The 27,509-nt window shown below is 35.1% G+C and overlaps 1 protein-coding gene across 3 annotated transcripts; it reads left to right on the top strand.

Annotated features, from left to right (window-relative positions):
* The first annotated feature begins 731 nt into the window (after positions 1-731).
* Positions 732-14,910, top strand: LOC135849821 (chitin deacetylase 1-like). 3 transcript variants are annotated; one of them, XM_065370431.1, is made up of 7 exons: positions 732-975; positions 3,655-3,808; positions 7,485-7,615; positions 9,742-9,894; positions 9,986-10,101; positions 13,412-14,224; positions 14,321-14,910. In XM_065370431.1, exons 1-7 carry the CDS (start codon positions 933-935, stop codon positions 14,567-14,569), a joined length of 1,659 nt encoding a protein of 552 aa, XP_065226503.1. In that variant the 5' UTR covers positions 732-932; the 3' UTR covers positions 14,570-14,910. The 3 variants fall into 3 exon arrangements, with proteins under 3 accessions (XP_065226503.1, XP_065226505.1, XP_065226506.1); XM_065370433.1 differs by lacking the exon at positions 7,485-7,615 and adding an exon at positions 8,178-8,290 and having other exon boundaries at positions 736-975; XM_065370434.1 differs by lacking the exons at positions 732-975; positions 7,485-7,615 and having other exon boundaries at positions 3,689-3,808.
* The last annotated feature ends 12,599 nt before the right edge of the window (positions 14,911-27,509 follow it).

The following is a 27,509-nucleotide window of genomic DNA, read 5'->3' as shown; positions in this document are numbered from 1 at the left end:
TCATATAAACCAAACGATCAAATCAAATGGACTGAAAATTTAATGTAGAGAGGACAGGGTCAACCAAAGAAATGAATGTAATCATGGGAAGGTCAAGGCAACTGTGTAATTTTCCGTTTGATGATACTGTTCGACAAAGTTGTTCAACTCGTCGAATAAAAAAATAAACAATCTTATTCTCTAATTTCAAAAAGTCTTCAAAAATTTGATTATTTCACTTTCCAGAGCAACAATGAACGCAAAATTTTTCGTCTCTTCGTTGTATTTATATCGATGGTGTTTTGGAAGAAGGACCAAACTGTATTTTTCAAGATTTTTTTCACTCAGGGGAACAGTGCTATAACAGCCAGAGTTAGACAGATAAAAAGGGCCAAACTGTTTCAGAGCCAAGCTGCATCATTCAGTTTAGCTCTGAGACAGTTTGGCCCTTTTACCTTTTCATCTCCGGTTGTTAGAGCAGTGTTTCACCGAGAGAAAAAAATTGAAAAATGCAGTTTGGCCCTTCTTCCAAAACACCATCGATATAATGCAACATGAAAAAAATTGCAACGGTTTACGCAACCGTGATTTTGATTTTTCAAAATGTTGCAACCTTTTACAGTCTCATCAACGTGATTCTGATGGAACTGGTTCGTGTCATGTTGGATATTATAAAACTCAATCTAATCACTCGTCTAGCTTTAATATACAGCTACAACGTGCGCGGTGTGCCTTAACTATTAAAAATCATATAACTCAAAACCATCTGAGAAATTGTAGAGATGTTAAATGGTCTCCATTCTTCTTACATCGCGGACGCCAATCTTTAAATCAGTGAAAGTAAAATTCTTCGTCTGGCGCATGCGCCAAACAAGTTCATCAATAAATACCTACTTACTGTGATAACATGATAGTGTCGGTTTCTTCATTATTCGTGAAATACTAATCACGAGATGGCGAGAGTTACGTCGTTGGTTTTGTTTATTGCATTATTCGGTATGTAATTGTTTCATTTTTGCGTAATTTTAATTATTATTATTAACATATAAATCAGGCCTAATCGTTTTACATACAAGTTTGTCGACAGTGAAATAATTTTTATAAGTGGAATGTAAACGAGACATTTGAATTTTTTCAAATTGGCAAAATGTGCAATCATCGTTATTGAAAATACGAGTAGGTAATAGTAACAAGTTCAGAAAAGTATCAAAGATTAGTTGTCTCCCAATAAGCATTCAAGTAATTATTCATTAATCAAAAGAAATTAGAATTCATTTCAACGTAGATAACTACGTGTTACAAGATATACTTCGAAGTGTGCATCAATCATCAAAATCTATGAGTAAAAGAGTAGGTATTTTAAAATTATAGGCTGTGTTAGAATTTTTTCCAAAGATAGACCCCTTCGTCCAAGACTGTCGAAGACGTATAATGAGCTTCCATAGATATTTTATCACTTTTTTCGTTTTTGGTGAAATTTTGTAGAATGGCAACTGTGAGTTTTGATTTGATTTTTTTGAAATTTCCTCTTAATTTCCGCCAAATTTTAGTAATTTTATTTGCTTAAATTTTTGTACAATTTTTTTTTTTTTTTGATTTCAAGACTTGATGTTTTTTTTACTACTTTTTTCGGTGATCCTCGTAATTGTTTTCAACTCAACAAAATTTCATTTTTTTTAATCGTGGGGGGGGGGGTTAGCAAGGATCATCTATCTCATATAAATATTGTGCACTTTACATAAGTTACTTCTGTACGAGCCTATCATCTAAGTATAGGTAGAAGCATCGCGAACTTTTTATGTAACATGTTGTGGCTAAATCATCGTACGACTATTCACACAGCAAACCGGTTCAAGTATCAAGTAGGTATCGTACACGAGGGTCAGCCTTAGAGCCGTACCTTAGCTAAGTCAAGTATGCAACTTTAATTCAGCTACGAGACTAAAATCATCTAATTTTTCGCCGTAAATCGACGTCATTGCAGCCAAGTCTCATAACGATCGATTTTTCAGTTTAAGGGCCGATTCCGCATACTTTATTGCATAAGCAGCAGGCAGAATCCTTGACTAAAATTCACACGTTGCAAGTTTACTTAATTCAAGTACATTCACTTTTAAGTACTTGATCATCTCTGATCAAATAAATTTACTTGTATTTATTATTTTTCATCGTGAAATAGAATGGATAATCTGTCAATTAATTAACAAATCAAGTTACTTGCGGTAGTTTGAATTGAATAAACTAGCAGCGTGTAAACCTTGCTTATCAGCATGCATCTTCAGATCTGGAGATCTACTGAACAGAATTAGATGAAATTTGAAATATATATACTTTGAAACAATTAAAAGAAAATGTCGGAAGCGATTTTCATTTGATTGAGTATTTTTCGCAGAATTTGAAATTGAAAATGAACGAAATTTGAACACTTTTCGATCATTGATAATTCCAAAACTATTCAAGTAATCAAAAATCCCATCCGACATTTTTTTCTAATTGCTTCATAGTATCTGTATTTCAAATTTCATCGATTTTCGTCGGATAGATCTCGAGATCTCAACACTCGAAAATCAGGCGGACCGGGTATGCAATCGTGTATGCGGAATCGGCCCTTAAATTAGGTGATATTTCGATTTCGAAGACGTGTGTGGAACTCGTTGAAACGTTGGTAAACCGCATCGATCGTTACCTAGGTGCATAGAAAAAGTAAAGTAGCTCTCATTGTGCTGGTCTTTGTTAAATTTCACCACTTTTCTTCATGATTGGTAATCAATGATCGCAGGGTTTAATAAGTCACGTACTACTTTCCTACACTATAGAACGTTTATGAGTGTCATTGTCCTTTCGAAAACGTCCCATTCCTTAGATTGTTTTCACCTTATGGCTTATGTTTATGATTAAATTTGGCAACGTAGTGTGAGGCGACGACGACGACATTGAAATTGGCTACTTTTTCAAAGATCCCGGCGACTAAACAAAATGAATAAAATCCAGTTACTCATTCCACACGTCCCATTTTATATTTTAACTTATTAATGAGCGTCGTCGTGGGTAATAACTGGAATAAAGAGAATAGCGTATGCACTATGTAGTAAATGCGAAAGGACCTGTAAATTGAGATGCCCAGTGTGGGTGTAATTACAATACCGCAGCACGGACTAGAATCAATTGTATCTTTTAATAATTTTTCGCACGTACGTTTACTTACGCGCATCCGAGATATAGTCTTTCAGATAGTGACCTCTATTGTTTTCCAATTGTTTTTTTTTGCGACCTATAGTATAGGTAAAGTTGGAAACTATTCAATTCGCTATTAAGTATAAATTAGCGCATTTGAAAAGTATGTAATTCATCCGAGATATTTGTGATAGTTATTCCAGTTTCATGCACCAATTAATCGCCTTTTGCTTATTCAAGATTATTAATGTCTAATCATGATGGATGATGTCAGCACTGAATCTACGTTATTTTAATATTCGTCTTCGTTAAGCCAATTACCCAATAGATTTTAGAAGCCCAGCCTTAATGTGCAGCATTGAAACCTACCTCTCGTCGTATGACGTAATCGGTTCTAGTAATATTTCTCCATTTTGGGCTCCAGGGATTATTTTGTGTACTGCAGTACTTACATTAGCGCGATGATTTCGTTTCACTATGTCAATTTTTTTACTCACACAGGTGCGATTTGGTGCGTCTCCGTAAGAGAGAAACGCCAAAACCAAAATGGTGAGGACGCGCCGGATGATCCTTCAATTGACGATCTCTGTAAGAACAGATCACCGGAGGAATACTTCCGATTGAGCATCGACGGCGATTGCAGAGACGTTGTTAGGTAACGTAATCAACAATTGTGATAGCTTCGTTATAGTCGGAGGGCCCGCATAAAGATCAATTGCACCCCCTCGTAGATCCTCCGGGACAATTTTTTCCAGGGGGGGGGGTCCTAAGGAACATTTCTAGCTGTTGTTCTCAAAAAAAAGTGGCCCTAATTACAAAATGGCGGCCATTTTTGTTGACAGGTTAGCTGAAATCGCAGATTTTGCGTTCCAGCACAGGACGTGCATGACATTTTTTAAACCGTACAAAGATAGATCGAAAGAGCAGGCACCTTTTGTGATTTTTGGTGAATTTTTGAAAATCAAATTTAGGCCAAAAATGAGGAAAAAATCAAAATTTTACCGAATGGGCCAAGAAAGCTGAAATTTGGGATATACCCTATTATTGACCAGCCCAATCGATTGGAAACTGTCTCAAACCGTTTTGAGCAGTTCTGGAGCCTCCAGCAGATTTTTGAAACTTGAAATTCCCACAAAATTTCATCAAATAGAGTTGGAAAGACGAAATTCATTCTGCAAACAAATTTCAATACACTACGAAGTCGACCGCAGATAAATTCCAAGTAGTTTTGGAGCCTCCAGCGATTTTTTGAAAATTACTGGAGCCTCCAGTAGATTTTTGAATCTTGAAATTTCCCAAAATTTCATCAAATGGAAATGGAAAGCCGAAATAAACTCTGCACTTCAATTTTAACACCCTCTGACATTTTTTTCAGATGTGTTCAACTCATTTCGGAGCCTTCAGCGACGTTTTAAAATTACTGGAGCCTCCAGTAGATTTTGAAAATTGAAATTTTCAAAATTTCATCAAATGGAGATGGAAAATTGAAATCCATTCTGCACACCAATTTTCATTATGCTACGACGTCGACTGCAGTTTGATTTCAAATCATTTTGCAGCCTCCAGCGACTTTTTGAAAAATACTGGAGCCTCCAGTATATTTTTGAACCTTGAAATTTCCCAAAATTTCATTAAATGAAGATGGAAAACCGAAATTCTTTATGCAAACTAATTTCAATACGCTACGAAGACGACAGCAGGTGGATTTCAAGTCGTTTTGGAGCCTCCAGCGACTTTTTCAAAATTACTGAAGCCTATCAGATGGAGATGGAAAGCCGAAATTATCTCTGCACTACAATTTTAACACCCTCTCAAGACAACTTCTGGTGGGTTCAAGTCAATCTAGAGCCTCCAGTGACTTTTTGAAAGATTTCATGGCGTTTTTAGGAAAACTGAAATTTCCAAAGAGTGACTGGAAGCTTCAAAATTACTTTAAACCACCATGCAGCCTACTTTATATTGTGCAGAACTAATTTCAGTTTGCTAACCCCATTTGATAAAATTTTGTAAAAATTATCTGGCGGAGAATCCCGTGATTTTAAAAAAGTCGCTGGAGGCTCCAAAATGAGTTGAACCCACCTGAAATCTTTTTTAGAGGGTGTTAAAATTGGAGTGCAGAGGTTATTTCAGCTTTCCATCTTTATTTGATGAAATTTTGGGGAAATTAAAGTTTCAAAAATCGACTGGAGGCTCCAGTAATTTTCAAAAAACCGCTGGAGGCTCCAAAACGACTTGGAATTTACCTGCAGTCAACTTTTTAGTGTATTGAGATTAGTTTGTAGAATGAATTTCGGCTTTCCCACTCCATGTGATGAAATTTTTGGGAACTTTCAAGTTTAAAAAATCGACTGGAGTCTCCAAAATGAGTTGAACCCACATGAAATCGTTATTAGAGGGTGTTAAAATTAGGTTGCTGAATTAATTTCGGCTTTCCAACTACATTTGATGAAATTTAAGAGAAGTTTCAAGTTTCAAAAATGGACTGGAGGCTCCAGTAATTTTCAAAAAACCGCTGGAGGCTTCAAAACGACTTGGAATTTATCTGCAGTCGACTTCTTAGTGTATTAAAATTAATTTGCAGAATGAATTTCGGCTTTCCAACTCAATTTGATGAAATTTGGGGAAATTTCAAATTTAAAAAATCGACTGAAGGCTCCAAAATGAGTTGAACCCACCTGAAATCGTTTATAGAGGGTGTTAAAATTGATTTGCAGAATGAATTTCAGCTTTCCAACTCCATTTGATGAAATTTAAGGGAAATTTCAAGTTCATAAAATCGACTGGAGGCTCCAGAAATTTTCAAAAAAGTTGCTGGAGGCTCCGAAACGACTTGAAATCCATCTGCAGTCGACTTCGTAGTGTATTGAATTTAGTTTGCAGAATGAATTCCAGCTTGCTAACTCCATTTGATAAAATTTTATGGGAATTTCAAGTTTCAAAAATCTACTGGAGGCTCCAGAATTGCTCAAAACGGTTTGAAACAGTTTCCGATCAATTTGGCATGTCGAATATAGAGTATATCCCAAATTTCAGCTTTTTTGGCTAATCTGGTAAAATTTTGATTTTTCCCCTCATTTTTGACCTAAATTTGATTTTTAAAAATTCGCCAAAAATTGAAAAAGGCTTTTTAGCACTTGAAATTTTGACAGCTGATGAATATTTGTCTCAGCTTTCGATCTACTTTTGTACGGTTAAAAAAAGTTTGTGCAAGTCCTATGCTGGAACGCAAAAATTGCGATTTCGGCGGACCTCTGAATCAAAATGTCCGCCATTTTTGTAAGTAGGGCCACTTTTTTTTTTAGTACAAGGGCTAGAAATGTTTCTTAGGACTCCCCCTTTCAAGAAAAAAGTTGTCCCGGAGGATCGGTGAGGGGGTGCAATTGATCCTTATGCCGGCCCCCCGACTAATACAGGGGTCGGCATAAGTTAGTATTCCTATTCGAAAACTGATGCGTTCTTTTTAACACCCTGTTGTGTGTAATGAGTAGATATGTAGAAGGTCTTGTAGGTAGTGCGTTGTGTTCGTGGAAGTTCCACCAACACTTTGGTAATAATAGTTTTTTCCCCGCTGTGTCACTACAGAAAAAAAAATTCATTTTCATTGGAAAAAATTTTCGTTTGTGCAAATCGGAATACTAACTTATGCCGACCCCTGTATAAGATAACTTTTTTTTTCATTATTCAAGAATATAACTACTCTTGTAAAAGCTACGTTCGCTTTGTACCCAAGCGGAGGAACCTAAAAAAAATATATACACAGGAATATAGACACTGGACCTGCGTATAAGACAACCAACTGCAGGCCGAGGGGAACGGAAACGGTAAGGAAAACTTGAGTAACGCCAATTTATCCCGCTGGGTGATCTTGGCAGCGCTGTACTTCAATTTTGCAGGCAACAGGGAAAAGGGAGGGTTGTGTAGTCCGCGAGGTACTCCTGACTGCGCGCGCAGCCAGGAGTTCCTTCCGGACTGCACAACCCTCCCTTTTCCCTGTTGCCTGCAAAATTGAAGTACAGCGCTGCCAAGATCACCCAGCGGGATAAATTGGCGTTACTCAGGTTATTTTGCCAAGATGGCTGCCAGTTGGTTGTCTTATACGCAGGTCCAGTGTCTATACACAGGAATTATATTCCAATACCACCTACCTATGATCATGAGCGAACGTGGTTTTTATAAGTTTAACCACATCGACACCCTAATTGTCTAACCGCTCCGATAATTCCAAATAATATGATTAATCTAGTTTAGGAAGCGTATTTAAAGAAAAAAAATTTACCAGAGAACCGCAAAAAATAGCCTTTAAAATTTAAAAATTCTGATACTATAAATAGGTGTGATCAAGCAGGTGAAAACGGAGTGGTACGATTGGCTGGGGTTCGATGCCCCAATGGATTAGGTTTTGACATTGATCGTCAAACGTGTGATTGGAAAACGCGCGTTAAAAACTGTGACAAACTAGAGAGTAAGTATAAATAATATCGAGTTGAGAATCGAATGTGGTTGATTTATATCAGAATGTCGGTTTTAACGATCTATATCTTCTGAATGTGTCCATTTTACTTTGGTTTTCTTCTATATGTATACCTTCTTCATTGGATTTGATGTTAACAACGTACCTAACCGATGAATTTTACCACTAATTTTAACCCAAATTTAAGGCAATATTCATGACCATTGCCTCGTTTATGTGTACCTAGTACTTACCTACCTACTTTAATATGTACTAAAAATCCAGTTCACTTCATTCTGGAGACTTGTTCGTTTGTGATATTTATTCAAATACAAATAACATCAACCTGTATAAACAAAAATTTGAAATTGTACTTGAACTTTTACCGTTACATCTGAGTACCTACGAATGTTTCCCTGAAAATAAGTGATCACCCTACTGAGCTTACAATTTTATCTACAATACTTACCTACTTATAAATAAACTTACCTATATACCTAACTATACTGTGTAAATTTTTTTTTTTTTTAAATCAGCTAATATATAAAAATGAAAACCTGTTTCATTCATGTAGGTGTACAAGATCTGGTATTAAGCAAATCAGTTGCCCATCTGGTTTGGCCTTTGATATTGATAAACAAACATGTGACTGGAAAAGCAAAGTAACCAATTGTGATCGATTGGACAGTAAGTTTAGGCAGTCTATTTTGGGCAACGGCATCACAACATGTGAAACTCTGTACAGAAATTTAAAATTTTCATTTTTATGTTACTGTATTTTCATTGAAAGATTCATTTCGTTGAAATGAAAATGTAGTAACTTTAACCCAATGGAAAATGATTGGATCTGATCAGATCAGATTCGAACATTTTTCAGATCCGATCAGATCACATCCAAAGAGGAGGAAACCTGGTCATGTCTGAATCAGACCTGCCTAATTAGGTATATCAGATCAAATCCGGACATTCCTCGGATCAGTTTTGTCGATTCTTCAGGTCTAATTGAATCAGAGCATTGATCGGATCAAACCTGTTTGGATTACCTTATCAGCTCCAATCTTTTCCTGGGTATCACGTGATGGTATTAACAAAAATGTAGTTTGCTTGAGTAGTTAGAAATTCTGTACATATTATATGCTTAACAAATCCAAAAATATAGGTGTCAAAAACACGTTCTCCAGTAGTATTTGTGCATGAAAGCCGAAAGGATTTTGTACATTGTACATATGATATCCCAAGACGAATATCCTCCAATAAATTTGAACGATGGTGATTTTGATGAACAATTACCAATGTATCATGTGTTCGCATAGACCTAATGGAATAGAGACGTAGTTAGATGATTTACATCGGTGGATTTTTGGACATAGAACTATAGTTTAGTCGTACTAAGTATATTATGCACAACACCATCAGCACTTCATCATTATCTGTGTAAGCTCCATCACCTCAAACAGCAACTGTAGTGACTGTATAGTTGAAACTAATTGCAAACAACGAAAAAAAATTACTTTTTTACACGAATTTCATGACCAAACAGACACAATTACTTACTTTTCTTGTCATATATTGAATAATGAATATTGATGATTTCCTTATTATTACTGACCAAGAGAGCATGTCTTTTCTCTTGGATTTTTGCATGATTTGAAAGCTACGTTTGCTTGCATTAATCTCCGGTAACATTATATAAAATCCAGCCAAATGATCAATTTACTAAAAAATTAAATTTGGCACAGAAAAATCAAACTGATGTGATTCATTTTTATTATTTTCGTTTTCATCATCAATTCATGAAAATTCTGAGAAATTATTTTGAAAAATAATTTGAAAATTCAACTTTTTCAGTCTTGCCATTTTGAAGAAATTAGTCTTGATTTTGACAGTGTTGCATGATTTGCATGTGTGCGTATCATTTTTATAAAATTGATTTTTTTTTTTTTAGAAGAGGAAATCTTTAGAAAAAGAAAAAATGATTAGCCTGCTTAACCAAAATCTTTAATTAATAATAACCAAAAAAATTGACTGTTGTGTACTACGTTAACCTACGTCCTACACATACACAAATCGATCCTTGTATTTCGTTCAAGCATCAGCATAACTATAAATCATTCTAATCACATTTCTGATAATTTTAGAGCCTCGAAAGATCATGCCTCTCTTGAAAACTGATGAACCAATTTGTCCGGAAAAACATCAGTTAGCTTGTGGAAACCAAGAATGTATCGCTAAAGAATTATTCTGTAACGACAAACCGGATTGTAAAGATGAATCTGATGAAAACGCCTGTAGTAAGTAATCATAATGGGAGATGTTATTTTTTGAACAAAAAAAAAAAAAATACAAAGTACGATAATACTCACTACCTATTTACAATTACAGCCGTTGAATTGGATCCCAATCGTGCTCCTGATTGTGACCCCAGCGAATGTACTCTGCCAGATTGTTTTTGTTCGGCTGATGGCACTAGAATACCTGGCAATATCGAACCAATTCAAGTAAGCGTTGTTTTAAAAAAAACTTGTAGTCGGGAAGCCCTCATAAGGATCTATTCCCCCCCCCCCCCCCTTCGATCCTCCGGGACAACTTTTTTCTTAAAGATGGGGTCCTGTAAGGAACATTTTTAGCACTTGTCTTCAAGTGGCCTCACTTACAAAATGGCAACCATTTTGATTGACAGGTCAGTCGAAATCGCAGATTTTGCTTTCCAACATAGGACTTGCACGAAATTTTTAAACCGTACAAAAGTATGTTCGAAAGATTAGGCAAAAATTCATCACCTGTCAAAATTTCAAGTGCTAAAGTGTCTTTTTCGATTATTTAGGCCAAAAATGAGGGAAAAAATCAAAATTTTACCAAATTGGCCAAGAGAGCTGAAATTTGGGATATACCCCATTTTCGACATGCCAAATCAATTGGAAACTTTATCAAACCGTTTTAAGCAATTCTGGAGCCTTCAGCAGATTTTTGAAACTCGAAATTCCCACAAAATTTCATCAAATGGAGTTGGAAAGCCAAAATTCATTCTGCAAACTAATTTCAATACGCTACGAAGTCGACTGAAGGTGGATTTCAAGTCGTTTCGGAGCCTCCAGCGATTTTTTGAAAACTACTGGAGCCTCCAGCAGATTTTTAACACTCGAAATTTTCAAATTTATCAAATGGGGTTAGCAAACTGAAATTAACTCTGCAAAATATTAATTTCAATACAATATGAAGTCGACTGCATGTTGGTTTCAAGTGGTTTTGAAGCTTTCAGCTACTTTTTTGAAAATTTCAATTTTTCTAAAAACGCCATGAAATCTTTCAAAAAGTTACTGGAGGCTCTAGAATCACTTGAACCCACCTGAAGTTGTCTTGAGAGGGTGTTAAAATTGGAGTGCGGAGATAATTTCGACTTTCCATCTCCATTTCTTGAAATTTTGAGGAAATTTCAAGTTTCAAAAATCGCGACTGGAAGCTCCAGTAATTTTCAAAAAATTGCTGAAGGCTCCAAAACGATTTGAAATTCACCTGCAGTCGACTTCTTAGGGCATTGAAATTAGTTTGCAGAATGAATTTCGGTTTTCCATCTCCATGTGATGAAATTTTGGAAAATTTCAAGTGTCAAAAATCTACTGGAGGCTCCAGTAATTGTCAAAAAGTCGATCAAATGGAGATGGAAAACCGAAATTCATTCTGCAAACTAATTTCAATACGCTACGAAGTCGACTGCAGGTGGACTTCAAGTCGTTTTGGAGCCTCCAGTGACTTTTTAAAAATTACTGGAGGCTCCGGCAGATTTTTGAAACTCGAAATTAGCACAAAAATTCATCAAATGTCAACTGCAGGTGAATTTCAAGTCGTTTTGGAGCCTCCAGCGATTTTTCGAACATTACTGGAGCCATCAGTCCATTTTTGAAACTTGAATTTCCCCAAAATTTCATAAAAATAAAGAAAATGGAAAGCTGGAATAAACTCTGCACTCCAATTTTAACACCCTGCAAAAACGATTTCTGATGGGTTCAACTCATTTTGGAGCCTCCAGCGACTTTTTGAAAATTACTGGAGCCTCCGGTCGATTCAATTTCCCCAAAATTTCATGAAATGTAGATAGAAAGCCGAAATTATCTTTTCACTCCAAATTTAACACCCCCTTAAGACAACTTCAGGTGGGTTCAAGTCATTCTAGAGCCTCCAGTGACCTTTTTGAAAGATTTTATGGTGTTTTTAGGAAAATTGAAATTTCCAAAAAGTAGCTGGAAGCTTCAAAACCAGTTGAAACCACCATGCAGTCGACTTCATATTGTATTGAAATTAGTTTGCAGAGTCAATTTCAGTTTGCAAATCCCATTTGATAAAATGATGTAAAAATTTCAAGCTTCATATTAGTATATCTGGTGGAGACTCCCATAATTTTAAAGAAGTCACTGGAAGCTTCGAAATGAGTTGAACAAACCTTATCGTTTTTAGAGGGTGTCTAAATTGGAGTGCAGAGTTTATTTCAGCTTGATGAAATTTTGGGGAAATTCAAGTTTAAAAAATCGACTGGAGGCTTCAGTAATTTTCAAAAAATCGCTGGAGGCTCCAAAACGACTTGAAATTTACCTGCAATTGACTTCGTAGCCCATTAAAATTAGTTTGCAGAATGAATTTTGGCTTTCCAACTCCATTTGATGATATTTTATGGAAATTTCAAGTTTAAAAAATCGACTGGTGGCTAAAAATGAGTTGAACCCACCTGAAATCATTTTTAGAGGGTGTTAAAATTGGAGTGCAGAGTTTATTTCAGCTTTTCATCTTTATTTGATGAAATGTTGAGGAAATTCCAGTTTCAAAAATTTACTGGAGGCTCCAGTAATTTTCAAAAAATTGTTGGAGCCTCCAAAACGACTAGGAATTTACCTGCAGTCGACTTATCAGTGTACTGAAATTAGGTTGAAGAATGAATTTCGGCTTTCCAACTCCATTTGATGAAATTTTAGGAAAATTTCAAGTTTAAAAAATCGACTGGAGGCTCCAAAATGAGTTGAACCCACCTGAAATCGTTTTTGGTGGGTGGTAAAATTGGAGTGCTGAGTTTATTTCAGCTTTCTACCTTTATTTGATGAAATGTTGGAGAAATCCAAGTTTTAAAAATCGACTAAAAATCGCTGGAGGCTCCCAAACGAATTGAAATTCTTCTGCAATTGACTTCATAATGTATTGGAATTAGTTTGCCGAATGAATTTCGTCTTTCCAACTCCGTTTTGTTGAAATTTTGGGGAAATTTCGAGTTTCAAAAATCGACTGGAGGCTCCAGTAATTTTCAAAAAATCGCTGGAGGCTCCGAAACGACTTGGAATTCTCCTGCAATTGATTTCGTAGTGGATTGAAATTAGTTTGCAGAGAAATATTTGGCTTTGCAACTCCATTTGATGAAGTTTTGTGGGAATTTCGAGTTTCAAAAATCTGCTGGAGGCTCCAGAACTACTCTAAACAGTCTGAAACAGTTTCCAATCGATTTGGCAGTTCGAAGATAGGATATATTCCATATTTCAGTTTTCTATGTCAATTTGGTAAGATTTTGATTTTTTCCCTCATTTTTGGCCTAAATTTGATTTTCAAAAATTCACCAAAAATCGAAAAAGGCACTTTAGCACTTGATTTTTTTTTTGAGGACAAGGGCTAGAAATGTTTCTTAGGGCTCCCCCTTTAAGAAAAAAGTTGTCCCGGAGGATCACCAGTGAGGGGGGGGGGGTGCAATAGATCCTTATGCGAGCTCCTCGACTATGACGAAATCTAGACCTACGTACGTAATACGTATTTGAAACAAAATTTCATTTCTAGGTACCTCAAATGGTTACAATCACTTTCAACGGAGCCGTTAACGTTGATAATATGGATCTGTACGAGGAAATTTTCAACGGCCATAGAATGAATCCGAATGGCTGTCAAATCAAAGGCACATTTTTCGTATCTCATAAATACACGAACTACGCCTACGTTCAAGAACTGCACAGAAAAGGTCACGAAATCGCCGTCTTCTCGTTGACGCACAAAGACGATCCGAAATACTGGACCGGCGGCTCGTACGACGACTGGTTGGCTGAAATGGCCGGTGCTCGTGTGATTATCGAAAGATTCGCCAATATCACCAGCGCTGACAGCCCGATACAAGGGATTCGAGCACCATACTTACGTGTCGGTGGTAACAAACAATTCGAAATGATGGTCGATCAATATTTCACTTACGACGCTTCGATTACAGCTTCTCTCGGACGAGTACCAATCTGGCCGTACACTTTATTCTACCGTATGCCTCACAAGTGTAACGGTAATGCGCAAAATTGCCCCAGCAGAAGTCACGCCGTTTGGGAAATGGTTATGAACGAATTAGATCGTAGAGATGATCCGACCTTCGACGAATCTCTGCCAGGTTGTCACATGGTTGATTCTTGTTCCAATATTCAAACGGGAGAGCAATTCGGCAGACTGTTGAGGCATAATTTCGACAGACATTATTCCACCAACCGTGCCCCGTTAGGTTTACATTTCCACGCTTCTTGGCTCAAGAGTAAGAAAGAATTTAAAGAAGAATTAATCAAATTTATCGAAGATATGTTGAAGAAAAATGACGTCTACTTTGTTAATTATTACCAAGTACGTATTCTTGTTTTTTTTTTTATTTAGCATTAATTTCGATACAGTCGCAAAATTATTGCTAACAAATTCGCATTTTGTTTACCTACTATACAGGTGATCCAATGGATACAAAATCCAGTAGAACTCAGCTCAATAAGAGAATTCGCTCTGTGGAAAGTTGATTGTGATGTAAAGGGTCAACCATTCTGTTCACTACCTAACCCATGCCCATTGACGACTCGCGAACTTCCAGGAGAAACTATTCGTTTGTTTACTTGTATGGAATGTCCTAATAACTATCCCTGGATCTTAGATCCGACAGGAGATGGTTTCTCGGGAAAAGATAGAGATAGTAAAAAATAAACTCATTCTCGACTACAAATGTGATATACCTATTATTTTTAATTTTTTTCTCTTTTCTCAAGTAATTATTTTATATTTTTCTATAATTGTGAAAGATCCTTTTATCATGATTCAAAACTCAAAAGTGATTTTCAAAGTCAAAAAAGACGATTTAAAATATAAATCGACAATCAAGTGTTATTTATTGTATTTTTTTAAATTGTTTTTTCTCGTTTTTGAACCTTTGCCAACAGTATTTGTAAGCGTTTGAAAAGTGCTGTAAATAACTTTTTTTGTAATTATTTATTATCGTGAATTTTATGTGAAAAGTGTTGTTGTAAATAAAACAATTATTTGTATTACACGTTTTTTGCCATAATGACAGCACAATGGCAAACATTCCAGCCAATCAGCGACCAGACTGACGAAAAGTGAACAAATGGCAAAAAAACCTAGTTTTTAATTGCCACAGCGCGAATCGGGATGTTATTTAACATTGAAAAAAAAACTCGATGCAGTTATTCCATGTTAATTTAGCGAAGGATTTGACCTATTTTTTTTCAATTTCCATAAACAGTACCTATTCTTGGCTATTTTGATTGAGAAAAAAGCAAGACTTGTTGGAAATTTTAGCAGAATGGTTCAAACTTTTTGACAATTTTCGCAAAGAACAGGATTTTTTTTTAAATAAATTTTTGCTGAAACAACTTGTTTTTTTTGTTGGTAATTTTAATTAAATTTAATGAAATCAGCAGTAGGCACATAGCACATACTACATAGGTAGGTACATTTCAACAGTATAGAGGAGTTTTTGGACACTTTGGCAAAAAATACGATTTTTGGAAAAATGTATTTTGTCGAAAAATTTGACCGACAAAGGACATTTTTTTGGCAATTTTTGGCAAAAACAGAAATTTTTGAAAAAAAAAGTAATTTTAGGGGGAAAAGTTTTCTGCAATTTCCAGAATAGTATGATTTTTTGGCGTCAACGGTAATTTTTTACTAAAAACAGGGTTTGAGCAATTTTGATGGTGAATTTGAAGTTTTTTCAAGCAATTTTGGCTAAAAAGTACAAATTTTTTTCAATTTTTGCAAAGAATAGGATTTTTTAGAAATTTCGGCTATAAACAAGACTTTTTTGGTAGGTAATTTTAATTAAAAAGCAATACAATTGCCTGTAACAAAGAAGAACTTTCCAGCAATTTTGACAGAAAATTAGATTTTCAAACTATAAACATTTCGGCTGAAAATTGTTTTTTTTTTCTAGGATGTAGAATTTTTTTTAGAAAGTTTGACTAAAACTAGCATTCTTGATTAAGATGTTGAAATAATGATGGTAAGTTTCCTTATTTATTTTAGCTTTAATTAAACGTGAGATAAGAAATTTTGCTAAAAATTGAAAATGATGATAATTTTTCATTTCTAGTTTTATTTTTATTTTTCAATTGTTATTTTAGTTTTTGATTTCATGGCCTCGAAATGTCGGGGTCGGGAAACTTACTTGAAAACTGAAATCATACGAAAGTCAGAGAATGTTGAAAATAGGTACCTATGTAGATAGGAAACATTAGGGACAGATAAGTAACGAATTTAAGAACCGAAAAAATATGAAAATGAAATCCAAAATTTATGATGACCAATTGACCATATCACCTAAAAACTGAAAAATAAAGTCAAAGAAATCAAAATGTAATCTAAAATTGAGAGTGAAATTAAAAAGTGTGAATTTCACCGAAACTTCAGAACACGAAATTTGAACCAATAATGAAAAAATACAATTGAAAAACTGAAATTAGATCGAAAGCTAAAAATGAAATGAAAAATTCGGATAGTTTGATCAAAAACTGAAAATAGAATAAAAAAAAATAAAAGTGAAAATTCTGGGGAAAAACTTGATATTAGATAAAATTCTGATTAGACCAGAGACTGAAAGTGACATCGAAAAATCCGAAAGAGAAAATTGTAAACTCGGTATGAAATTGGAAATTTTGTAAAATGAAGTAAAAAACTGAAAATAAATCTTGAAACTATGTCATTAAAATTGAAATCTGAAAGTTGACTGATATGGAATATTACCATGACGCAGGTAAAGAAAAGTAAAAAATAATTAAGAGTTGAAATGCTAATGGAAAACTGAAAATAAACTTGAAATAAAACCTAAACCATATCATAATATGTACATACCTACATAATTATTAAAAATTGAAATGCAATTTTATATCTACTTAATTGTATGAAATGAAAATGAAGTGAAACCAAAAATTCTGAAAATGAAATCGAAAACTGATAATGAATCACTTACTGAGTACATTCAACTGAAAATTCTGAACATAAAATCTGAATTCGAAAATAATGATTATGCCCCCAGAAGCACCTGCCATGTGACGGAAAAAAGAACCAAAACCAAAACCGTCGTCGACGTTGGAGCCCATGCCCCCAAATGTGCGTAATGTCGAACATATTTGTACATCAGTAAACATTTTTCATGCTTGAAAATTCTTGATTTCCTGAAAAATACGATATTACCTACCTATTCCTCGTGGTTTGGAGTCAATTTTTGGAGTTGTTCCATCTTCAAATTGATCGATCTGTTGAATATTTGTTTATTTTTGAGGTTATTTTTGAACTGAAAATTTAGGTGGATTTTTAAAAATAACTTTTGAACTAGTTTAGAACCGTTCATTATTATGTATAGGAAGATTTTCGTTGATTTGATTTTCTTCGAGTAGGATATGTATTTTGATGGAATATTTATTTCGTAACAATTTTCGAATAATTTTGAGTGACAGCTTTTCCGGTTCATTTTTCGAAGATTTTTTTCGCAGAAAAATGCGATTTTTGAACAGATGAAATTCCCATTTGATTTTGCTTTGGCATTGTAAGGCTACCTATTTATGTATATGTATTTGTACTGTACTTGAAGTTTGAGCAGATTCTGAGATTCATGATTTTAAATGCGTTTTGAATGAGTAAGTGAACCATTTTGAATATCGTGATTTTTTAAAACTCTAAAATGAATTGGACATAAGACGATGTTTTTTGAAAATGTGTGGTCCATCTGGTCCATCTGGTCCAATTTCTGAACCAGTTTGGTAAGATTTTTGAGATTTGAACTTACGTGAAACGTTGTATGTACAACTTGAAGCATTATGAGTTGACAGATTTTCATAGCTGAATTTTTGAAAATAAATTCGCATTCTGATACATGAATTCATTTGTGATTATCTGCTTGTGATTAGATTTTAAATATTTTACGCGGATTTTTAAAAATATTTCGACACTTACTTGCGTATACTCGTTTTATTGAAGATTTTCCAATTCAAATTTCGAAGAGCTTTTTTCAACAGCTGTTGAAATTATTGTGGTTTCAACTTTTAATTTCGTTGAGTGGATGTTCAAACAAGAAAAAAAATTCTTCAACTTGAAATTTACTTGGAAATTTCGATGAAGTTTTAAACATACGAGAATGATTCGGAATAGGTAATTTTTTACTTCCTTTTTGTTCTCCTATTTTTTTTTTTTTGAAAATTAGTTTCAATTCGATTGAATTTGCCCCGAGATCATTCTAAACATTTTTGGAAATTGTTTCAAGTTTTGCCAATTTTGAATACGTCTCCGCCACCCCTTCAAAAAAAATTCAAGATCATTTTTCCGGAACTTAAGTACGAGAACAAAATATTTGTCTTGATTTTTTTTCACGGTTTCGTTGCGAATTTTTCTCAATTTTTGATGATTTTTTTCATAGTCTAAAGTAGGGAGGGGGAGAGTTACTGAACAATAATTGGAGAAATAAATTACATTTTCGTTAGTTCGTGATTTGATTGCATATATCATGAGATTTTGATTTACTCAGATGAAATATTTTCATTTCAAACGTTGATTTTCGTTCAAATTGTTCAAAAGATTATTTTCAATTTTGATGAAGTTTCGAAGGAAGGAAGGAAGGAAGGAAGGAAGGAAGGAAGGAAGGAAGGAATGATTGAACTGTGATTTGGTAGAATTCTGTACGATGAGCTCTTGATTATGATGAATGAAACATAGTTCGATTTCAAATTGAGTTTTGTTTTGTTATTCGAATAATAATTCAATTCTGACGAATTTTTGTTGATATGTTGATTGTTTGGGAAGGCGAGGAGATGCTAAACAATTTTGAAAGAATAAGTACTCGTATACTTATGTTTTTTATTTGGTGTAGTGGGGATTTTTTTCAAGCTTTTGAACATGTAACACAGATATTAGAAGAGGATTTTGAGAAGGAACAGATGGTCGAGTGAACTAGATAATTTCGGAGAGTATTTTTTCATCGCCAGTTTGGTTGGATTTTTCATGAGCTTTTGAGATTCGTGTTTTAGTACTGATGAATTTTTCGACGATCGTGATGGTTGGAAATGTATTTGGTAGAATCAGCGAGTTTGGAGTTCACAACACCAAAACCGTTGGACTAAAAATTCGACATTTATGTAGCAAGCAGGAGCAGGGAGCAGCAAACTACGACGAGAATGTCATCGTCTGAGATTTCTTGGAAAAGAATATAGCCTTCTCTCTCTAGTTTGCTGACTATCTCTCTCACTCTTACGTGTTGAACGAGAACCATTCTGCCTTTCTGCCTCGGGTAGCTCATCCATGATCGAAGTTTTAGCCGTCAGGCTGACGCCGATAACACTCGTACGATAAGCGACTGGTTTTTCTTACGTCTTGTGAATCGTGGTGGGGGGAAAGATTCTCGCTTTGCTTACCATCACAGCCAATGAGGTTGGTTCGATTTGTTCGTTGTCGTTGCAAAAGGGACGACGACGAAGTGAGAAGTCACGTAGACCTTTTTCTTTTATCCAATTCCAACTCCAACAATAGTGAACTGTGCGCTCGAGTGTTAACGTTGTCTGGTCGTGTCGTCGTGTGGATTTTGGTGCGAAGTTTAGAGTTGATTTTTTTGCGAATTTTTGCTTTTTTTTGTAGTAAAGTACATTAAACGTGGGTTATTTATCGTATTTGTGCGGAATCACCGAAGAGTTAGTGAAAATCGCGTAATTTGAAGTATTGATTATGTGCTCCACGTGGTTTGCTGAGTGAGAAGATCTATCGACAGTTGGTATCGAATTCAGAAATTCCAGGTAAGACGCATGTCATGAATTTTGTCTGTTGTCTGATTTGATCGTGTGTTACTTATCATTATGAAATATGTATTTTTGAACTGAGTTTTCGAAATGTAAAATATCTTGGAATTCGGAAAATCGGATTAGAAGTGATAAATGGCTACCAGAACCCAACTATGTAGATGCACGCCGTAGCGAACTATAGCGATAATGTATTGTCTATTTGCGAAATATGCAGTAAGCAATAGTGTCATCCATGTTCTGTGGATGAATTTAGGATGAATAAAGTATTGTAAATTATTTATACATAATTTGAAATCTTCAACGCTCTTTAGATATGATGTAATGTGTGGGTATGCTATCCAAACCAGGCTCATTGTGATGCAGTCAGAAAAGTATGGTAATTATTAAATTGGTGTTCTATTGTATCGAAGAATTTTCTTAAAAATTGATAACTCGAACAAGCTGAAAAAAAATTTGGTAGTGGAATTCTACGAGGTGTGACTGGTGTGACAAAATGCATTGAACAATGAGACTCATTATATTGCCGCGGGTTTGGTAACCCCTGCAACTTCGAAATTTTTCATCATGTACTATGGCGTCCTTCCACCCTCTCCAATGCTATGGTCCTAGTTCGCCATTGGTTCGCCTGATGCGTCGCGTCGCATTTACATTTTCGTTTGTTTGTCATGTGTTGGTAGTGCACGTTACGAAGCAAAGCAATGTTTGAAATGTTTTTGAATATCGAAATTTGAAATTCTATTTTTTCCCCACAAGAAAATGAATCGAACGCAAAATTTCCCATTTTTCCCACGCAGAAGCTCGAATAATTTTCCTAGTTTTTCCTATGCGTTACCTTAATGCCAAATCCGAGTATGTCTATACAAAAAAAGTACGATTTTACGCATCACTGATAAGGTTCGGATATGCTCGGAAGGGTTCGTTGAGTTCTGATTGAACATCGGTCAGCTTCGTGCATCTTCGGTGGTGCATTTTAACTGTACTCCGATGCAAATTTTTCAATTCAGGGCTTCCCAGAGTCTTATCAGTAACGCAAAAAGACGATTTTTTTTGGATGGACATACTCGGATTTGGCATTAAGGTAGTATGTTGATTCCCTTTTTTTTGGCACCTCTTTCAAAAATTGAGTAATACGATCGGGTTTTGGTCTTGAATGATTAAGAGGACACATGTGGTGGGAAGCTCTCACTGCTTTTTCAGTGTTTTGAATTTTATTATTCCAAATTTGGTGGTTTTTTTACATCTTGAATTATTGTAGTGATTTTTTTTTCAAAATTTTGTTTTGAATTTTGCTGTTTTTTTTTCGCCCGAATTTTTGCTGCATTTTATCACCTCGTGTTCTTGCGATTTTACCTCGAGCTTGTATGTTGGTTTTGCTCAAATCTCAGATTTGGCGATTTTCCTTTTACTTATTTTGAAGTTTTGTAGATTTTTCATTTTGTCGTTAGTTAGTTCTTCGATAATTTTTCCGGAATTTCCATTTTTGTTCTGTTCAAATTTTTGGCCAAGTTTTTCCAGTTTTGATAGACTTTTAACTTTGATTTTTCACGATTTTTAGTTTCGCTACAAGTTACGGTCATTTTTTGGTCTAAATTTTGGCTGATTTTTTTTTTATTTTGATAGTTTTTTTTTCGAGTCTCATGCTTGAAAAAACTAGTAATTTTTTGGCTTACGTTTTTGTGGAATTGTGATTTTTCTTTTTCCAAAACTCACGATTTCCTTCAAATTGTGATTATTTTTTTAGGGAGCAGGGTGTCTAACAGGTACTGCAAGTACTGTAAAAGTACTGCATTGAAATCCTCGGTACTGCAAGTACTGTAAAGTACTGCATTTTGTCTGAAAAGTACTGTATTTTTTCTCAAAATTATTGATTTAAAATTTTTTTAAAAACCTCAAAATGAATTAATTGATGAAAATTTAAAAAAAATGTTCATTTTGTACCTCAAAAGATGCAGGTTGTCCACAAGGTTGGAAAACCTGGAAAAGTCAGGGAATTTGGTCGGTCTGGAAAAGTCAGGGAATTTGGTCGGTCTGGAAAAGTCAGGGAATTTCGTAATTTTCACGCAAAATCCCTGGAATTTTGAAAAAACGATCAATTGCAAGTTTCAGATAAGGACTTGTTATGAAAGGAAAACATTATTTTTTAATTCTCGAACCACAAATTTTCAAAAGCTTTTGCCCTCGCTTCGCTCGGGCTTGTTTTCTTTTCTTTTTAAAGGACCAGATGAACATATCTAGATAATAAAAATCAAAGTTTTAAAGCCAAAAAATGAACTCACGAAAAAAAACATCGTTTTTATGCAACTCGAAATACAAATTTACAAGAGCTTTCGCCCTCACTTGGGCCTTGTTCTGTTTTCTTTTTCAAAATCAACTTCCTTTAAAAAAGCATTATTCAAATTCTAAAATTTTAAAAGCCAAAAAAAACCTACTCGTTCTCACATAAAAAAAACCTTGTTTTTATGCCTTTCGAAATGCAAATTTTCAGAAGCTTTCGCCCTCGCTTCGCTCGACCTTGTTCTTTTTTTTTCAAAAGTAGTTAACTTCCTTCAAAAAAACATTCCAATATTAAAATTTGAAAAATCAAAAAATAAACTCTTCTCATTTTAAAAAACCTCGTTTTCAAGCATCTAGAAATGAAAATTTTCTAAAGTTCTCGCTTCGCTCGGACCAATTTGTTTCTCAATTTTAAGATGAACAAATTTCACATTTTGATGCCTCCAAAAAACCATAAAAAAAAAGAAACATTTTCAAAAGTTATTATGAATATTGTAATCAATTGGCCAAATTTGATGCATGTTTTATTCATTTATTCATTTATTTTTAATTAAAAACGTAAATAATCAAAGTTGAGCTGTTTTTTATATCCGAAGAAGTATCCAGTTCAAAGAGAAGCCTATAAAAAAAAATACCCCCCCCCCATTTTTTTTCTTTAACCAAAGTATGCGGCAAGCATAGAAAATTGAAAAAAATGGTCTGGAAAAATGGAAAAATCAGTCTGGAAAACCTGGAAAAGCCAGGGAAAATCATTTCCAGTAATGAGTGGACACCCTGAAGATGGCAAGTTTGAAGTCTGTGACATTGATAAAATATTTTGCAATGTGATTGTGAAAAAACCATGATTAATTTTTTACTTCTGTAGTTTTAATTTGTTTCGATTGAAATACTTATAATTTTATCGACAAATTCCAACTGGTTCAAAAATATAATTGTTTTCTTGGGGGGGGGGGGGGGGGGGGTCGGTCGGTGTAAGCTGGATATAAAAAATATAAGGTACTGCAAAAGGTACTGTAAAAGTACTGCATTTCTTCGGAGAAACTTTGTTAGAAACCCTGGGGAGGACGAACTTCATCTTCAAGATTCGATGAGTTTCGTTTATTTCATCTTCACTTTTTTAAGGTGGGTTTTTTTCTGAGTCTTGATATCTTTCGTTCATCCTCGAGATGTCCTCTCTCTTTGAACAATTTTTTTTCAAGTTGAAATCATTCTTTTCTCTCGAATCGTCTTGAGTTTTGCTTGAAAGGGTACCCCCCGATAAGATAGGCAAAATGCCCTTAACCTCAGATTTCGATGAAACTCACAGGGTATGTTTAGTACCCCCAAAAAATAATTTTGGGCCCATAGCCCGCTCCCCACCCCACCCCCCTCAGCCAGGGGGGTCAAAAAACGCGTTTTTCAGGGGAAAAATTCTGTATCAGCGCGTAATTAAGATAAATTGATTCTGTAAACGAATATAGTTAGAGGATACATGGGCGTACCTCCCTGAATTTTTTCAGAATTTTTCATCACACGGGGAGAGAAGGGGGGACAAAAGAAAACTTTAAATCGACATTACTCCGGAACGAAAAAACATACCAAAACGATTTTTTCGTCAAATATGTATCTTTAGGTCTACTTTCTATAGAAGTCATCACCCGGCCATTTGGAGTGGTGGGTCAAGCTCAAAAGCTCAAAAAACTCTCAAAAAACCACGTTTTTAGCGTTTTTCTCCAAAAATATGGACAAATGGCGGAAATCTAAGAGAACCAAGTTGTTCAGCGTGAAATTTTACCTCAGAATTGTGTAATTGAAAATTCATTTACACCGCATGATCGTAAAACTACATGCGCAGAAGTATTTGTGCTTACATCAAGATAGCTGAAAGGGTATTCCTGGGTAAAATAGGTGAAATGTCCCTGTCCTCGGATTTCTGAAATTTTGATGAAACATAGTTGGGTACCATTAAAAAAAATGTCGGAGGCAAAAAATCCCCCCCCCCCAACCTCTCCTTGCTCATAATAGCGAAAAAAGGGCCTTTTTCGGGGAGAAAAAATCCATGCTTCAACGAGTTTTGACAAAAAAATCTGTATTCACTCAAAATATATGGAGGAGACAGTATAATAAAAGTACCTACATAGGTATTTGAGATTCTGCGCCAATCCATGCTATTGCCATCAAAATCCAAGGCCACTTTTGGGGTTCTACTGAGAAAATTGAAAAGTAAATCTTTTTTTTTTTGGAGAGGGGTTATTAGTAGTTGGTGTTTTGAAAATATTTTCTTCGCAAAAGTTTCGCTATAATGACGAAAAAATATTGAAAGATAATATATTTCTGAAACTGAGGAAATATTTTGGAACGCATGCAGTGATGACAATATTTTAGGTTTCAAAAAATTGATAAAGATTGGCAAAAATTCCTAAATTTTTGTTGATTTTTCAAAATTGACAAAAACAATTTAAAATAATAGCATAGAATGGACGCAGAATCTAAGATATATTCATTTAGGACTGGGTCGATCGTCATTTTTCTCAAAACAAATTGGGTACAGGGGCTACAGTGAAAAAACCGTGTTTTTTCGAAAATACTCCCACTTTAAGGGCACATGTTTTCCCTTTAGGGGCACTTCTGGAGCCAGAATTTTTCTGTACAACTTTCAACTCAAAATGACAGTTTTTGCTAAAATTGGTAAAAATCCAGTTTTTTTTCTTTCTACTACATAGTACGTAGGTAGGTAATACCTATGTTTTCAATGTACTTGGTAACTCACATAAAAATTTAATCATCGACACCAAAAAGAAACCTTTCTGATAGTTTTGAGTTAGATACCATGTACTTGAAAAGTAGGCTACTTGTAATTCAAGAAAACCTTGATTAAAAAGTTGCATGGCGTAAATAGCGCTATAATGAAGCATTTTTCACAAAAACTCTAAATTTTGGGCAACCCCTCTCCCCAATGTGGTCGTTGGGAGGGTCCAACTGCAAATCAAACTTCATATTCATGTTCAGCGAGTTCGGTTCATATGATAATGATACCCATATTATTTGTCTGTCTACTTTCGCCCTAAAATTTGGAGAGGGGGTGCCTATGGCCAAAAAAATTGGAGTTTAAGGGTATACTCTGCGGAGAGCATTCTAATTTGACAACCGGTCGAAATATGAAACCGATTTATTCGTTATTTTCATCATTCGTTCGTAAGACTGCATGTAATCGATTGAACGAATTTAGTCGTGCTTATGTCCCGCGACCCGCTCCCATCTAAACTTCAGACGGGGATTTCTCCCTGAATTTTCAAAATTCTTCCAATTTTTTTTCACCAATACTGATTCATCTAGGAAATCGAGGGTATGTAGCCATATTTTCTAATTTTGCTTTTACAACAGGGATGTGAGCGTCTAAAGTACCTCCATCCAATTCCCTATTATAGCCATCAAATGTCCTGAGTCAAAAATATCTCGACATACCCTCGCTTTTGAAAGCAAACCCTAGAAAAATCCGTTCTATAGTTTTGGCACAATCCCCGCCCAAAGTTGACCATTTTTCATCAAAAAATTAGAATAGCCTTAAAGAAGTTAGTTGGTTTTCTTATTGTTTTTGGAGGCCAGCATCCAAAATTATGGATCGCTTTTTTTGGTGGTGCTGTGACAAAAAAACACAATTTTGAGTGTTTTTTGAGTTTTTGAAGATGGCCTACCTGAAGGGAAAATTTGAAAAAAGAATACCAATTATAGTGCTCATGCAGATACATTTTTGAAAAAAAAATTGCATGTACTTAAATTAGGTTCGGAGATACGGTGGTTTCAAATTTTCTTTTGTCAATATATCTCCCCTGGGGGGCCCACAATTTTTGAAGAAAATTCAAGTTGCTAGAATCATATCTCCTTCAAGTATTTTGAGTGAATACAGATTTTTTTGTCAAAACTCGTTGAAGCATGGATTTTTTCTCCCCGAAAAAGGCCCTTTTTTCGCTATTATGAGCAAGGAGAGGTTGGGGGGGGGGGGATTTTTTGCCTCCGACATTTTTTTTAATGGTACCCAACTATGTTTCATCAAAATTTCAGAAATCCGAGGACAGGGACATTTCACCTATTTTACCCAGGAATACCCTTTCAGCTATCTTGATGTAAGCACAAATACTTCTGCGCATGTAGTTTTACGATCATGCGGTGTAAATGAATTTTCAATTACACAATTCTGAGGTAAAATTTCACGCTGAACAACTTGGTTCTCTTAGATTTCCGCCATTTGTCCATATTTTTGGAGAAAAACGCTAAAAACGTGGTTTTTTGAGAGTTTTTTGAGCTTTTGAGCTTGACCCACCACTCCAAATGGCCGGGTGATGACTTCTATAGAAAGTAGACCTAAAGATACATATTTGACGAAAAAATCGTTTTGGTATGTTTTTTCGTTCCGGAGTAATGTCGATTTAAAGTTTTCTTTTGTCCCCCCTTCTCTCCCCGTGTGATGAAAAATTCTGAAAAAATTCAGGGAGGTACGCCCATGTATCCTCTAACTATATTCGTTTACAGAATCAATTTATCTTAATTACGCGCTGATACAGAATTTTTCCCCTGAAAAACGCGTTTTTTGACCCCCCTGGCTGAGGGGGGTGGGGTGGGGAGCGGGCTATGGGCCCAAAATTATTTTTTGGGGGTACTAAATATACCCTGTGAGTTTCATCGAAATCTGAGGTTAAGGGCATTTTGCCTATCTTATCGGGGGGTACCCTTTGTCGATTTTTTTTTTTCGAATTCGTATACTTTTAATTCTCGCTAAGGCACTATAGCTTCACTTAGGTGAAATCGGTGGCCATCTTTTCGGCCATCTTTGGTGCAAAATAACAATAGAACTTTTATGAAACGTCACAGTGACGTCACTTGCCGAACAGCTGTACTGTGCTGTGATTATGGCTGAAATCATCATTTTGCACCAAAGATGGCCACCGATTTTACCTAAGTGAAGCTATAGTGCCTTAATTCTCGCGAGTTCTTTGACTTGAATTTTTAGTGATTTTTCCCGAATTGAATTTTCGAGAGTATTCCATTTTCATCCCTTCCACGATCATGTTTTGAATTTTATCGATTCGGTTTTTTGACTGAACTTTTGTTCTCGATTTCGACGAACCCTTTTTTCTTGAATTTTCGCAATTTATATATTTTCCTCTAATTTTGCGCCAAATTTTGGTAATTTTTTCTGTTTCAATTGTTGCGGAATCCTTTTTTCTACAGGTTTTTTTTGAGTTTTCGAGAGGTTTTTTTGGCTTTTAAGACTTGTATGTTTTTATTTCGAATTTTTCTGGCGCTTTCTTGATTTTTTCACGTTTGATTCTTTTAAATTCTCGTAGATTCTATTTCTCAATTTTTCGACGATTTTTCCCAAATGTTCGTGGTTTCTCTTGTGCTTAAATTTTTGTAAAGTTTCCGCAATGTTATCATGAGTTTTCATGATTTTTTTTTAGTTTTTGTTTTTGATGAGTTTTTTCTCAAGTTTTAGTCCTTTTATGTAGAATTTCGCTCTTGAGTTTTATTCTTAGGAACTTAATGATTTTGATGTTTTTTCACATTTTTTTTCCTCTTCAGATCTTGATCAT

This window comes from Planococcus citri, chromosome 1 (genome assembly GCF_950023065.1).
Source record: "Planococcus citri chromosome 1, ihPlaCitr1.1, whole genome shotgun sequence".
NCBI lineage: Eukaryota > Metazoa > Arthropoda > Insecta > Hemiptera > Pseudococcidae > Planococcus > Planococcus citri.
The sequence above is the reverse complement of the archived record's forward strand: the minus strand, read 5'-3'. Positions and strand labels throughout refer to the sequence as shown.

Excerpts from the sequence above, each read along its gene's own strand:
- LOC135849821 (XM_065370431.1), top strand. The coding sequence starts at position 933 with ATGGCGAGAGTTACGTCGTTGGTTTTGTTTATTGCATTATTCG. Across the intron at positions 9,895-9,985 it reads ATCTGATGAAAACGCCTGTA|CCGTTGAATTGGATCCCAAT; the intron begins GTAAGTAATCAT and ends TTACAATTACAG. Across the intron at positions 14,225-14,320 it reads ACTTTGTTAATTATTACCAA|GTGATCCAATGGATACAAAA; the intron begins GTACGTATTCTT and ends CCTACTATACAG.